The 16203-nt window shown below is 48.9% G+C and overlaps 1 protein-coding gene across 1 annotated transcript in view; it reads right to left on the minus strand.

Annotated features, from left to right (window-relative positions):
* The window catches only part of agps (alkylglycerone phosphate synthase), a 33048-nt gene that overhangs the window by 3982 nt on the left and 12863 nt on the right, over positions 1–16203 (minus strand). The window contains exons 10-19 of the mRNA XM_012836378.3: positions 15889–15997; positions 11954–12081; positions 9809–9860; positions 6932–7008; positions 6713–6825; positions 4669–4738; positions 4301–4362; positions 2960–3049; positions 1193–1292; positions 756–813 (exon numbers count right to left, since the gene is read on the minus strand). Of these exons, the coding sequence (XP_012691832.1) occupies positions 756–813; positions 1193–1292; positions 2960–3049; positions 4301–4362; positions 4669–4738; positions 6713–6825; positions 6932–7008; positions 9809–9860; positions 11954–12081; positions 15889–15997 (859 nt within the window). The remainder of the gene's footprint in view (positions 1–755; positions 814–1192; positions 1293–2959; positions 3050–4300; positions 4363–4668; positions 4739–6712; positions 6826–6931; positions 7009–9808; positions 9861–11953; positions 12082–15888; positions 15998–16203) is intronic.

A 16203-nucleotide genomic window follows, 5' to 3' on the forward strand; every position in this document is an offset into this window, starting at 1 on the left:
AGACGCATCGTTTACGCTGCACCTACTAGCCCCCTTTATTAGCCGTCTTTTAATTTGGAACAGTCCCCGCCCGGCCCCTCCCCCTGCCTCCGCCGTGGCAAAAAATAGTGATTTAATATTGCAGCTGATTCACAGCATGCTGTTTTTGACAGCGGAGATTAATAGCCTGAAGTGATGTATGAAAACAGCCGGGCGGATGGCAATATAGATAAGGCAGCCATTTCGCATCAACCCAACGGGGCAGTTTGGCTTTTTTTCCCTCTTCCTTTTTGTTTCTTTCTCCCTCATTCCCCTCCTCCTCCTCCCCCTCCTTCCTGGCTCATGTTTCATTTTGTCCACGCCGAAAATGAACAAAGAGCGAAAGTGTGGCCATTTGTCTCGGCCACGGCGACCAGTTTTGGACGTGCGGGCGGAAGAGGGTGACAGTTTTTTTACGCTACGCAGGGCTGGTGCTAACCGAGCGCCGCCAGAGCAGCCGACCCGGCTACACAAACAGACGTGGCCCAGCCCCTCCACAGCGGAGGCGGCGACGGCCGCGGCAGAGGCTTACTCAGGTTACCCACACGACCAAAACAAATCCCTATTTCTTATTTTGATACCGAAACGTGTGGTAGGCCAGTCAGTTTGACAGGAGACTGAAAGGATGAACACACTGTGCTGTGCTGTGTTGTTATGTGTGTGTGTGTGTGTGTGTGTGTGTGTGTGTGTGTGTGTCACATGCAGGAAGAGTGAGAGGCGGACGGGGGTTGGTTTACCTCCGTGGTGGTGGGACAGGCTTCCTCCATTGGCAAGGATCTCCTCTCTGGCAGCATGCTGGAGGAGAACACACTACTCAGACCAAACCAAACATCCATCTTTCTCATACAGTAACTATAACTTTACACTCTGCCGTACACAAATCATCAACTGAAAACAGTCCTTCTAATCATACGCTCTCACACACACACACACACACACACACAGTCTCTTTTCATGCTGTACTACATGGCACATATTCAAACACAAACCACTGTACTTACATTCTCATATCCACAGTACATCCACATCTACATCAAGCTAACCTAGAGGTCATGCAAGATTCTGACTTCTCTTTCTGTTCAATAAGATGGACGGGGGGAATTGTGTTTGCCTCTGTTGCTTCCTCTCTACTAGTGTAGATGGTTGTGTGGAGCGCAGTGAGTGTGTGACCAACCTCCACTTGTAAATAGACATTCAGAGGATCGCTCAGCCCTCTGTAGTTAAAGGCAAAGTAGAAGTAAACACAGGCTCCAGAATCGTAGGTCTGAGTCACCCTGTGGGAGAAAAGGAGAGAAAAGAGCCTATCAGAAACCAAACACGCAGAAACAAAGAGAAACAGAGAAAAGATTGGGAACAGAGAGAAACAGAGAGAAAAGGGGAAAAAAACAACATGAAAGACGAGAAGTGAAGCAAAGCGAGAAACGAAGAAGCAGAAAGAGGAGAAGAAAGACAGACAGACAACAAACTGAGTGAAAACCAACGTTCTTTAAGTCTTTTTTTCCCCCCAGAAGCCTAAGCACATTTCTGTTCTGTGCCAGTGGACCTCCAGGACTAAATTGGCCAGGCATGTCACATTCTGCATGGCGGCTATAATTCTTCCCTTTCTGATAATGCGGGGGCGGGATGAGGAGGCCCTTTGGAGCGCCGACCAGAGGCAGGTATCTGGGCTGACCTCTGACCCCAATCCCGCTAATGTTTTCATGAGTGCGGAGGCGGCGTGATGGCCCCGTCATGTTTAATCACATCACATTATCAGGACATTAAATGGCCATCAGCTCACTGTTACTGGATTATCATGGCGACATTTTCAATTACCCAACTAGTACGGTGGCAATTCCGCCAACACCTGTCCCCCTTTTAAAACAATTACACTACAAATGAATCACCTGCATAATCTAATAAGGAATTACACACTTTCAAATGGCATGGTGCTTCTTTTTATGTTTTTCATCCTGGACACCAACTTGCACAATGAGGTTCCAGATGACAGGATGTGGACAAAGGGAGGAGAGAGCGCAGGCGATCTAAGCCGCGGCCAAAAAAAGAAACACGGACACACAACACTGGGGAACCGCTCTGAGAAGCATGCAGTCTCCGGGAGGCGAGCGCGGCACCCAAACTTTCAAAAGAAACTTTCCCTTTGCCTCTCCCTCAAGAAGGACGATCGATGTGACACCCTCTTCTGAAGTGGTGAGCAGTGAGTGACTGTGAGTAACTCCTCTCCCAAAGCCCCCCCCCCCCCCTGCACCCCCCAGCACTGGGCACAGAGGGCGTTCCTTTGACATGGGCCATCACTCGGCACACTGGCTTTTCGCTGAGGTTAAATGGACAAATCAATCTTGTGGTGGGCAGCTGCGTTGGTGGTGTGTGTGTGGTGTGTGTGTGTGTGTGTGTGTGTGTGTGTGTGTCTGTGTGTTTTTGTGTAGGGGGGGTTGGGGTAGTTGAGGCATAATCAGGTTGTAGCCTGATCTCTCAGCAGGGGCAGGGCTGGCTGGAGCTGTGTCTGGGGCAGGGTCACCCGTACGGGGGGTGGGGGGGATGGAGGTCACAGGGGGCTGAAGAATAACCAGTACCAGACCCACTGTCTGATAACACACCCCCACACACAGGGAAGGCCAACACACTTGGCAAACTCACTCGTGTGCCAGTGTGAATGTGCGTGTGTGTATGTGTGTGTGCGCTCATGGTTATTGTAATGGCTTACAATGCATGTCTGTAGTATCTAAATCACATCCAGATTTTGTGGTGATCTACCAAGCTTTGTCGACTCTTGGGTAAAATGGCCTCCCTGACTTTCTACTGAGGCAGTTTAAATGTTTGAAAGGGGAGTTTCATTCCTCTGTCCAATTAAACCTGCGGCCGCGGCCAGTGTGCAGAGCTGCAGATTACGGAGGCCCTGCTGAGAGCTTGACTGAGGCTGACGGCCGAGCGTAAACCACACCTGCACGTGGACAGAGGCGGGAACTGGACTCCTTTCTCCTTGCACTCCCTCACGATCCGTTCTTTCACATTCCTGCACAGGTCCAACACCCTGAGAGACAGAAACAGAGAGAGAGAGAGAAAATTGCCATGTAAACGTCAACACAATTCTGTTGAAACAACTGAACACTGTAAATATTTGGTTGTAAACAAGGTTGTTGTACTCTGATTGTAATCTACTCTATTGTGCAATGGCAACATGGCATCTGATATTCCTCATTTTATAAAGACCTATATGTAATGAGCTGTATGTCTTTGTGTAAAGGACAACACAGAACAGAGTGCCCTCAATTCGAGAGACACACACACACACACACACACACACACACACACACACACACACACACACACACACACACGGTCTCTGACTGCGGTGCCTTTCTCTCAGGGTTGTGCAGTGGCGTGTGGAGGAGGAGGCGTAATGGTCCCTGCAAATACGCTCAGCGGCAGGCCTGCCAGATATGTCACAGGGGGCCTCTGTGTGTGTGTGTGTGTGTGTGTGTGTGTGTGTGTGTGTGTGTGTGTGTGTGTTCTCAGCAGTGGGAGTAACAGTGGGAGTCATTACATGAGGTTCAGCCAGTGAAATGACTATGAGGCTGTGTAATGGGCAGGCAGTTGGCTTTGCAATGTGCTGCCCATCCATCGCCTCAATCAAATCAATACTTAATAGGTGGCAAGATGGCGTTGGTGTAGCTTTACCCCCTGCACATCAGCTACATACACTCCATACCCTCCTCACTTTGCCCACCCCGTCTCTATCTTTCTCTCCCTCTCTCTACGTCTCTCCGTCTCTCTCTCTCTCTCTCTCTCTCTCTCTCTCTCTCTCTCTCTCTCTCTCTTCTCTCTCTCTCTCGTCTCTCTCTCTCTCTCTCTCTCTCTCTCTCTCTCTCTCTCTCTCTCTCTCTCTCTCTCCTCTCCTCTCCTCTCCTCTCCTCCACCCACTCTATATCCCTCCCTCGCCTCTTCCCCCTTCTTTCCCTCTCCAACTCCCTCTTTTCTGCGCAGAGGGCTGGAGGTTGCCCTCCATGCATGGAAGAGCAGTTCTCCCACCCACACAAAGACACTTAATGGAGAGGGAACCAAGGCATGAAGGTGAGGGTCAGACTAAATTGTGTGTGTGTGTGTGTGTGTGTGTGTGTGTGTGTGTGTGTGTGTGTGTGTGTGCGCGCGCACACATGAGCTGGCTGGCACTATTATATCTGAACTCTGAGTGAGAAGGCAGGAATGACAACTACGTGAAGCCCTTTGCTCAGGGCATTTAAAAAAATCAGCTATCAACAATCACCAATGTTATAAACAATACCTGTCCCAAGGCACGGACGTCTCAAACGACTCGCCCATCACATAGTAGTCCATCCCCAGGTCCTGTCCAGAATGAGAGGAAAACATCATTAGACACGTCAATCATGACGCCAGGAGCTGGCGTGGGGTTTTACAGCGGGTTTGATGAGACTGGCATGTGAAAAGAAACTGTTCAGAAACAAAGGTGCCTTAAATCAATGGTGTCCCTCCACATTCCTCCATTCTGAATTGCTCTCTCTGGAGGAGGCCCTACGTCAAGCTGACTGACAAGGAGAGACAGATAGAGAAACAGAGAGAGAGAGGGAGAGAAAGAGAGAGAGCGGAACATGTTGCCTGTAAGGTGTGAGACAGTGGGGACATGTCACTCACCCGTAGGTACGCGATGACAAAGGTCAGCATGTAGCCCCTCTGCCCATTGTCTTCCCCAGCTGCCAGGCCCCTGTCAGAGCACACCAGGGTTAATATTTAAACGGGCCTTTCACTGGGCAGCTATGTGCCCCCTTCCCCCAAACCACCATCCTCACCACAGCTGCCACACGGCTGACCACAGACGTCAGTCCCCCTGTGTGTACCCATCACCCCCCCACCCCCCACCAACCCCCACCCCCACCCCCACCCCCCGGATCAATGAGGCATCCATGCAGCCCACCCACACATCCATCACCATCAGCAGCTAATCAAATTTTCATTTACTACCCAAACTAATCAGCGGGAACTCATTAGAAAATCGCTCTATTGATTCTACCTGCCTTTCAGTGGGCTTAACCCAGAAAACAAATACAGGCCGCCAGGCCTTCCCCAGATCCATCAGCACCGCGCGGGAGAGCTTGACGATGACGAATAGTCCACGGCCGCGTAACGAGACAAAGAGGGAGCCAGTGTGAGGTCCTGACGGCGCGGCGGTTTCAATGGCGTGAGTGAAAGGACAGAGCGGAGCAGGTCACAGATGGCACTGGGAGGTCACTAATCTCACTGATCGACCTGGAGGGGGCTAGCGCTGGTTAAACTGTAACAACCGCCACGGGGAGAAAGCGACATTGAGTGGTTGGGGGGGGGGGGGTAGAGAGATAGACAGAACGGCAGAAAGGTGCATAGAAAAGGGAAATAACGGTGGAAAATGGGGGAAAAGATACAATGGTTAAAGGGACAGAAAGAAAGAAAGAAAGAAAAAAAGAAAGAAAGAAAGAAAGAAAGGGAAAGGAGAGTCGCTGCCCCCAGTCGGAGTGAGAAGGGTTTGAGACGTCTGAGGGCTCTCCCCGGCTCTGGAACATTCTCTAATGGTGTGGAACGCTGTGGTTCCTGGCTGGCTTCATGTGGAAGCCCCGAGGCTCCTCACACATCCGCCTCACAGTGGGCCCTCTGTCTGAGAGCCAGCCGGCCGCCACAGCACACACAAACATATGGACACACACACACAAACACACAGCTACATACACTCATACCTACACAAACAAACTTTCCCACCAACTACATCAGTGTATACGACGTGCACGTGCTCTCAGTGAACTTTCCTACCAGCAGTGAGTGAACACACCCAAGCAGATGTGTACAAATGCACCCACCCCCCCCCACACACACACACACACACACACACACACACACACACACACACACACACACACACACCCCCACACGCTATCTCCCCGCTCACACTACCCTGAACTTTCACAACAACTTCAAAGCAAACCAGATGAGTTCAATGCCTCCGCCAAGGACCAAAAGCCACACGAGTGTCTGGGAGATATCACTTCAACATTCAAGGTTAATGCCCCAGTCAAGGGTTAAACACACACACACACACACACTCTCACTGACACACACACACACAAACAAACACACACACACACACACACACACACACACACACACATAGAGGACACCACGAGAGGGCAGCCTTCTGATAGCGAGCAGTGACTGAGTGGTGATCCTCCACTGGCTGATAGATAACTTATTTCCAGCAGGGGGCCGGTATCGATTGGTCTCGCCATCAATCAATCAGGCAGGGGTGTTGGTGTGGGAGGGAGCTGGGCCTGGAATCCAGCGGACCCCCCCATTACTCAGGTCTCTTCCCAGAGTGAGATGTCCTCCGTCTCACCACAAACACCCACCCCACACACACACACACACACACACACACACACACACACCAAAGCGGGCCTGACAAGGGGACGGCCGCAGGCGATCCATCACACCGCTGTTTAGACTTAGCCCACTTCTCCAAACACACCTTCCCAGCAGCCCCTGGGCCAGGTAGGCGGGCAGAGCGGGCGCTTAGGATGGCAGATCCAAACCACTCCTTCCTGCATTCAGTAGGAGTATTTTTTTCCCCCTCATGTTTTGTCTTAACAGTCACTTCTCCTAGTAATGAAAGTGACAGGGGGTCAGTGGGATAAAGAAGAGTAATGATTCTCACCCAAACTTGGCTGCGATGTCATACACCTGCTTCTCATGCTGCAGGACCTTCTCACGGTCGCCCTCGAAGAGCAGAGTTGCCACACACAACTGCTGCGGATCAAAGCCTTTAAACTGGGGGGAGAGGACGCAACGCAGAAGAGAGGCCTTTTATTGGTGCTCTTAAGCTCAATAAAAATGCCAAGACTTCACCCGGAGTTCACCTGGGCTTTCACGTTACCTTGGTGATGTAGAATTTCTTGAGGCCGTCAAGGAAAGACGTGAACATGGAGGACACCTGAGGCTTCAGCGCGTGACCTGCAGGAACATAAAACACTCCGCTTGAGCGCAAATACACAAAAAACATCGAAAATACAATAAAAGATCATTCTCTTTCGCTCCTAACACACTTGACACCACATCTTTCGCTGGCTTCCTCCGGATATCCATACAGGACTAACACGTCAGATGGATTTGGCTGCTAAAACAATGGGAGGAAAATAAATGGCAACATTTGAATAACTTCACAAGTTTTGCGAGGAGAAGCTGAGTGGGGGGGACAGGCCTCATAAATCACCAGGGGCCCTGAAGGGGGAAGTGAGGGTGACACCACAATATCAGTCTTCCTCAACCACACACCCTGATTTATTCACTATTGAGACACACAGGGGAAAAAAAATGCTTGTGGACGACCAAAAACGTGAGTCCAGTGCGGGTGGGATGGTTATCAATCACGCAAACACACATCCACCTCCATGCACAGCGAGAGAGAGAGAGAGAGAGAGAGAGAAACAGAGAGAGAGAGAGAGAGAGAGAGAGAGAAACAGAGAGAGCTAGAGAGAGATACAGAGAGAGCAAGAGGGAGAGAGATACAGAGAGAGAGAGAGAGACAGAGAGAGAGAGAGAAACAGAGAGAGCGAGAGAGAGATACAGAGAGAGCGAGAGGGAGAGAGATACAGAGAGAGCGAGAGAGAGATACAGAGAGAGCGAGAGAGATACAGAGAGAGCAAGTGAGAGAGAGATACAGAGAGAGCGAGAGAGAGAAAGATACAGAGAGAGAGAGATACAGCCAGAGGCTGATGCAGACACTTAACCCAGCATTTGTTTTGCTGGCCTCCTCACGTCTTCCTATCGCTTAGCACCCTAATTACTTCCACTTGAGATTCAGTCTTTGGTCTCAGTGATCCACTGCTGCACTTACTGGGGTTAGCAAGTTAAAAGAATTGTTACTCAACACTTAAAAGTACTACACATTCATTCTTCAACCCTTAAAAATAGTTCAAATGTACTTATGGTTGATGCTTAAAAGAAATAATGCCACCTTGGGGACACTTTAACACGGCTGTATAACAACTACACTCTCCGATTTCATAGGAAGTGAAGATCTTAACCTCAAAGCGTTCCCTCATGCAACATAACCTGCCATCAAAATCAAAGCGCACTTCATGATACACACTTCAATCCCTGACAAAGTGCGTCCGCTAAAACCAGCTTCAGACAGACACGTTCACATCACAGCTTTTCGCCACTTAAGTCATGGGGGGGGGGGGTTTCTGTGAATGGGACTTAACTTCTTCTGGTTTTAAATGAACAGCCACTCCTTGTCTTTGCGATCGCACGGAGTGAAGTTAGTGGCAGTGTCCCCCTCCAGCGGAGAGGGGATTAATCAGACCCCCTTCCTGTCGGACGCTCGGGGTGATTAAGAAGGGAGGACGGCCATTAATAAAGCGGAGGAGTCGCGGCAGAGCTCGGCCGTCTCGGTTATTAGCGGCGCGCCCGCTCCCTCGCTCGCCTCGCCTCACTCTCCTCTCCGCTCCTCGGCCCGCCTGCTTAATGCTAAGAAGTGCATAGTCTGTGAAAAACGTGGAAATATAGGCGAGATAATGAGCTCCCTGGAGACCGTGGAACTTTCCAGAGATGTCTGGCAAAAGCCTGATGCACCCCGCCAGATTTCTGCGCAAAATAACGCTGTAAAAACTCCTATATAAAAGGAGGGCTTTAATTGTTGCCAAAGCCATTTTTCATTGTCTCTCTACCTACCCCCCCCCCCCCCACACCCCTCTACCCAACACCCTCCTTTTCTTGTGTGTTCGACTGCTCAGCCGGTGAAATAATGATCAATTTAACTTTATACTAGACAGCAGAGGGTGATGGACTCCGTAGATAAATGATGTCATGCAAAATTAAACCGCTCTGCATCATAAAAAATACATACCCTTTTAACAGTCATGTGGTCTTGAGGTGGAGAAGGCTCAAAATAAAAGATATACTTAAATTAAACACACATTATGTGTACTAATGCAACCGTATGCACATATGGTACCAACATTCAAGTTAATTAAAGGTATTTTGGCAAACAGTAATGGCTGAGAAAACAAACACACAAGAAAGCAGAAGAAACATGGCAGGAAGCTGTAGAGTAGATGTTCCTATGCTCACGTGGGAGGGAGATTACATACGCAGATGCATCTTGGCCTGAGCTGGGTGGCCAATCAGGTGACAAACTATATCTGCACACGCACACACACGCACGCACACGCACACGCAGACACACACACACGTTTGCCAAACTTGGTGAGTCTGCCTCCATCCAGCCCCCTCAGTCTGCTGAAGCGCGAGTGGAGAGCTCTCCTCCATCTCACTGCCGTGTTAATGGCTGTGTCTGCAGTCTCTGGCTGCACTGCCACCGGCCCCTCGGCTCCACTCCGCCCCAGGGGGTTTGCCCGTGCCACAGAGGCCTCTGGAGAGCCATGCCTCTGTCACTCAGGGCCAACCGCCGTGCCACCACACCCGAGCCAGGCATGGGTTCCCATGGCAACAGCTGTGCTACCAACCCCCATACCGTCCTCCGATGCGCTCCCTCGCTCATGCGCTCCCCCCCCCCCCCCTCCTCCTGCCGTGGTCCCTCTTTTTCAGACAGATTTCATGGAAATAATGTACCACGGCTCATCGTGTCCTGTTCTGTTCTGTTCTGTTTCTTACCCAGACATCACTTGAGGACAGCTTGCAGAGGAGCTACATCAACGCAAGCCAGCCTCTAGGCAGACTGTTAATGACTGGGACTGAAAACATATGCACTTTCAGAGGCGGCCATGTCAGAAAGAGCAAGATGACTTACCAAACTGAAACTGTTCGTTGTCCATTAGCCTAATGGAGGCCGGTGCACACCTCTGACAAAAAAACAAAAAAAAAGAAGAAAGGGGGAAAAAAGAAAGAAGAATGGGAAAGATCAATAAATGTAGGACATACTGACTTATTTTAATGTCTCTTCACATCCAGATCCACATAGTCTTGCAGAGGGCAAAAGGGGAGTCCACGGATCATTAATACACAGCCTGACATTCTAACAAACACAATTTACAATTAAAAAAAAAAATAGATTTCACCACATTTCCAGTGTTGTGAAGAATCCCAAGCACTATTTCTACTGGGACTGTAGTAACGATCCTATTTAGGAATCAGGATGACTAACACTGATAAAACTACTGTTCGAAACTTCAGGTAAGTATGATAATAACTACAGGGACACATTAGTATGGGGGCTATGTTGGATGAAATGTAATCCTCGGGAGTGAACGAGGCAAGTTTGGGGGGGGGGGTTACATCTCACCTCTGACTGCAAGATAAACGATCAATACCCTAATTGTGTGCTTGGAAATGAACTCAGTTTATACAGTCGTAATGAGGGCGGGATGTTAAAACATGCACTCATCGATAAAGGTGTTGAATCAGCACTCAAGCGGCACCTTATTAACAAGGTCAGATTTACGGAGCCGAGACGAGCAGTCACCACAGACTATTTGCTCATTCGACAGACTATTCTGTTTACTAAAGTAATGGGAGCAATGTTACTTAAGCAATAAGGTACGAGAGGCAGTACTGTATCGTCAATAATGTACTGTTCAAGGGTGTTGTTAGGCCCGACGCAAAGCGGAGGGCCGGCAAACCCTTGCACAGTACATTATTGACGATACAGTACTGCCTCTCGTACCTTATTGCTTTTATAATACAGTTGCCAGCAACATTATAAATAGTAACTAAATAGTAAGCTGCCTTTCAGCACAAAATAGTTGTAATAGCCACCAAATGTTTTGTATCGCATTTCAGTAGCCTAGACTCTAGAGAAAATAGTCCCGAATGTGTGGCTGTTGCTATGCAACAGACAAACAGCATTGTGAACATCACGTTTGTTAGCCTATACTCTCCTGAGCAAGCTAAAGTGGTAGTAGCTAGCAAGCTGTTTACGGTCACAACCCACAGAAAGTTCAAAATGCCCGGGATATGTTGTGCTGATGGATGCGACAACAGTCGCCAGAGAAAACATAGATATACAATTGATACAATCGTGAATAATTGATGTGTCTTATTAGAGCTCAACTCTCCTGAGCAAGCTAGAGTGCTAATAACTAGCTAGCTGTTTAGCCCTTTGGGATTTGGCTACGACCCGTTAGCCCATATTAGCACTCTTGCTTGCTCAGGAACGGTTAGCTTTGATAAGATCCAGGATACATGTCCTGTGATCTCATACATATTGTTTTTGTCTCCAAATGCCATATCTTGGTGTCGTTCACCCATCCTATGGGGATGGATTATGTACAAGATAAATGTAAATGTCGGGAAAAGAAAGTTGGGGCAGATGCTTTGCAAAAACACAGAGGAATTGCTAATCGCTAACGGCTAGTAGCATGCTAAGCTTTGATAGGTGGCTCATACACCTCGCAAATCCTCTTAGACGTATTTTTCAGTTACAATAATGGGGTTTTTATATTGTACAGTGTCTATTTCTCGGTAACTTTCTAAAAATCTAAGCAAAAAAAGGAAAACTTAAAACTTGTAGGTACAAATACGATGATCTACGGAGATTTGGTCCGCCATTTTATTTCTAACTAAGGTAGCATATTTTGAGGGCGCACTGATATGGAACGCTCAGGTAAATGTAAACAGCTGTACAGTACATTATGGCTCAATACAGTACACCCCGTGACCTCCTTTCAACCAATCAGAATGCTTGATTTCATCTACCCGTATTATAATGTGGGATACAGCACCTACCACAAGACCAGTGGCAGTAATTCTGTTATGTAGAACAAATCAAATCAATCTGCAATTCAGTGGCATAAAAAAGGATGGGATCTGCTATGTGTGGTCTGCTTCTGAGGCTCAATGCATTATTGGGTGCATCTACTCTTCCGGAGACTGGGCAGAACAAATCTTGTTGGATCGGCCTTCACATAAAAGTGCAACGATCATTGGCACACCTCACCTGTTTCGCCACTTCCCTCAGGCAAGCCACACCTTGCTGGAAGTTTGGGAAGACGACAGAGCCGTACTTTTGGTACTCAGGGACTGGCCGGATTTTCATGGTGACCTCGGTCACAACTCCAAGGGTTCCTGTGTGGAGACAGAGAGAGAGAGAGGGAACACAAGTTGAGCACGCCATGCCACATAAAACTACCTTACAGTTTTAGAGGTTTCCCAAAGGATTTGGAGGCCTCACAGAGTGCGGTGGCCTGGGAGGAAATGAAAGGAGCATGTTTTTGGTGACACGACTGATGCACTCGTTCGCCTTAAACCGCGTTCCTGTAATGTATATCTCTGCCCTCAGCGCTCGGCTGGAGACCTGGATGTGGTTAGGCTACATCTCACCGAGTGATCTGGTTTCGTCTGCCACGCAGAGCTGCAGATGAGATTTATCGGCATAACAAGGGAGAGGGAACAAACGTGAGCCATATCAAAGGCGCGTTGCGGGCAAGACCATGGCCACCGTTAAAACTTATACAAGTCTTCTCGGCGGGAGTCCTGACCCCAGCAGCCATCGGCTGCATCTGCATCTTTGAGGGTCATGTTCTGTGGTCACTTACACGGGGTGTATGGTTCTCTCTCTCTCTCTCTAGCCCAGAAAAAAAAGGAGAACGTCCACAGGGAACATTTTCCACTATGTCCACATCAGAGATGTTTCTGTTCTCTGTTCCAAGGTGTGCTCAGGAACAAAAACAGCCTACATCACTACCAGGACTTTCCATAGCAAATTGTCTTTTTTTTTTCCTTGAAGGAAACTGTTCAGTGTTGCCAGGAACAGTCTCTAGCTAGACATCACTCATTTAAATACAAATAAAATAAAAAATAAAAATAAAAACACTGTCTGGCCCATGACAAAATCCAGTGTCTGTCTCCAAACCCCGGGACAGGATGCGGTGATGAAAGATGACAAGCCACACGCCAGCACTGTGGCTGGCGTCGTGTCAGGACGACATGTGAAATATGGAGCGCAAAACGGCCCCGGCCACGTAATAAACATGCCAATGAGTCCTGTTTACAGCTCCCCCTGCACACGGACAAACTGGCTCAATAAAAAAAAAGCTCAGAGTCACAGCGCAAGGCCCTAATGGTGCTTTCATCTTAACGAGATTACTGTAAATAGTGATAACCTCCGCTGTAAAAGGCCCTTCATAATTCTGCCACCAGTTCATGGTTCTGGACCGAAGAAGTCTAAACGGGAGCCCTCCGTCGGCGTCCTATGCCTCGACAATTACGGAGTCCATTAAAGCAAAAAGAAATCCAGATGTGAGGCTAATGAGCATCTGAATGTTTTATGATTGATGATTAATTTGAGAAAATATCGATCTTCATCAAAGATGCACAGGTTAATTCTGTGAGCAACATTACAGCGGTTTTCAGTAACAGCTGAGCATTGAGGGGAGGAATGTACAACGCATTAGTCAACGTGTTGACGAAATGAAAGTGACAAGCTCAGAGGATAAATTCTCATGGAGGCTCATCAACTCGGTGTGGAGATGCGTGTGACATTTTAAAACGCGAGAAATCCAAAACGCAGAGCCATTTGTGTTTGTCTGTTAATTAAGGCGTTCGCCACTTAGTGGTTGCAGAGAACCCCAACACAGCCAATTCCATTAGCCGCCCCTCCTGTGCATGACGTGTGTGTTAATGAGGCCCGTAATGTGCCTCTGCATGCTGCTCTCTAGTGGCACAGCCCAGAACATGGGACTCAGGCACGCACCAGCACACACACACACACGCATACACACACACACACACACACACACACACGCACACACACACACACACAGGCACACTGCTCCCTGGCCAGCACAGTCCAAGACCCTTCTTCTCCACTGTACACAGGCCAGAGGCCTACAACGCTTACAACAAGGTCAACATACTCCACAAACAAACAAACAAAGAAACAACATTAACACCATCCTCCCAGGCAGAACTGTCTACTCCGTGACACCTACAGAGCAGAGACAGAGCTTGCAGGTGGGCAGACATGGAGTTAAATCAGTCCCGGGGCCGTGCTCTTTTTCCTGCTTCCTGAGAGTACTTCAGGAGTGTGTGACGCACACAGACACTCTCTGTTGTTGGCTAAAAGAGAAAGGTGAAACAGCCCTGGCATGAGATACCACCATTTCAGTAGACGGTTCTGTGAGCCCACTTTACGAGCCTGAGCGGCTGTTTCCCATTGCATTAACTCCATAGCCTTAGATAAGATTAGCCTCAGCCAGACATCTGCATTAAAAGAAAGAGGAGCGAGAGTGGTGGTGGTGGTGGTGGGAGAAGCCTTAGAAAGAACAAACTGATTATCATTGATTATTCCAATCATTCTCTGTGAGCGCTCTGCCTGTGGATCGAGGCTCTGTCCTTTAGTGTTCCAGGCCATTTTTCTCCAAGGTCAGGGGAGATTAAGAGGGGCTAAAACAAACCTCTTCCAGTCAATGAGGAGCGGAAAAGGTTGCAGTAATTCTTGATCGCACACAATAGGCCGCCCACTTGGTATGCAGAGCACGCCGCCATGCCTGGGATGTCAACTTCACTTCTTCTTCCCCCCCCCCAGAGGTGGAGTTCTGAATGGCACCCCACTGAGAAGCATGTATATCAAGCATATCTAGATGAAACACGGACCTGTGCCACAGGCCTCCCAGAATGCCATGCTCTCCCTGGGTGAGACGGTGCCACCCACCAGCCTACGGCCACAGAAACGCCCAGCACTGAGACAGGGGCAGACACCACGAGTCTGATGGGCACTAAAGTGGCAGGGTGCTGCTCGAGTTGATGACCTGGGGCTTTTCATACTCTGCATATGGAACTCTTAAAAACAGCAGCTCTAAAGCAACTCTTTAAAGAAGAGTTAACCACTGTACGCTTTCGAAGATTATTAAATGTACACAGCTAATCAACAACAGTATTAAAACTAACAGAAATGTTTCCTTTTCATTGTGAGACTGTTGCAGACCTCTACTTAGTGTGAACATTCAGTACAGAAATACATAATGGTATAAGCTGTGATATGTTAACCTCCTAAGTAGACATGCTGATCAGTTAAGTGCTCAGGTGTATTGACTTGACTTATACCCACTGATCTGTAAGCTGTGTCAAAAACTGCCACAGCACACCAGTGAGGACGAGCCCGGGAAGGACGAGCCCGGGAGGGAACATGCGGTGCAGGGCTACAACAAAGCTATTGTGCCCACTCCCTTTCCATTACATCACCGTGGCGTATGCCAGGATCGGCCACAGGCTGCTTTTATATGAGGCAGTCACACAGACCAGCCAGATAAAGCTCCTGCGATGAGGGTACATTAACTTCTCCTTTGAAAAGTTTCACCCCCACTACACTGAAGGACATTCAACATGAGATGATTACAGTTGATGAAACATTCGCTTAGTCTCGTTCACAGATGTATTTTGTTTAAGGAAAAGAAAAAGAGGGGGGGGGGGGGGGGGGTGCAGTAATGAGTACAAATGGAGAGAGTTCTGCTTGTGCGGCACGCGGCGTTGCGGAGCAGATTGTGGCGCTTCGTTATGCGGGGTGCTCCCACAGATGTTTGGGGGGAGCGGTGCCAGCGGTCTCTGCACCCTCGCTGTAGCGGGTAGGGCCCTGGCATATGGCAGGCAGAATTCTCCCCGGGCCTCTGCACAAGGACATGGAGCTGAACAAGGGGGGAGCTTGGGGGACGATGTGCCAGCACGCCCCTGTCTTTGACCTACCAGAGAGATTTTTTTTCCCTTGTTTGTTTTTTTTTTTTTATACAGCTGGTACCCTAGTTACTGTTCACATGACCCTGTGGCAAACAAACCTATGGGCAAACACATATAACTGACGTGGGAGACAGTCACACACCCACACCCACACCTATGTGTTACACACACACATCCGCCCCTGACCAGCGGCGGCCTTACCCTCGGAGCCGAGGATGAAGTGGTGCACGTCGGGTCCGGTTGACATGCGCGGGCCCTGGCAGCTCTTCTCAATCACTCCTCTGGGGGTCACCATCTTTATGTGCACCACCTGCAGGGGGGGGCCACAGGTACATCCAATGAGCACTGAGGGAACTACAGCACCAGGACAGGACTACAGGCCTCATTCTCATGCTACAAGAGGCATGGCTAAAGCATGGCTAAATATATCTATACAGCACAGACACTGATTTGATCAGCGGTTATGCTACCTGAGAATGGATCCATGGCCATATAAAAATAGCTAAAATGTTATTG

The sequence above is a fragment of the Clupea harengus genome, chromosome 2 (assembly GCF_900700415.2).
Source record: "Clupea harengus chromosome 2, Ch_v2.0.2, whole genome shotgun sequence".
Taxonomy (NCBI): domain Eukaryota; kingdom Metazoa; phylum Chordata; class Actinopteri; order Clupeiformes; family Clupeidae; genus Clupea; species Clupea harengus.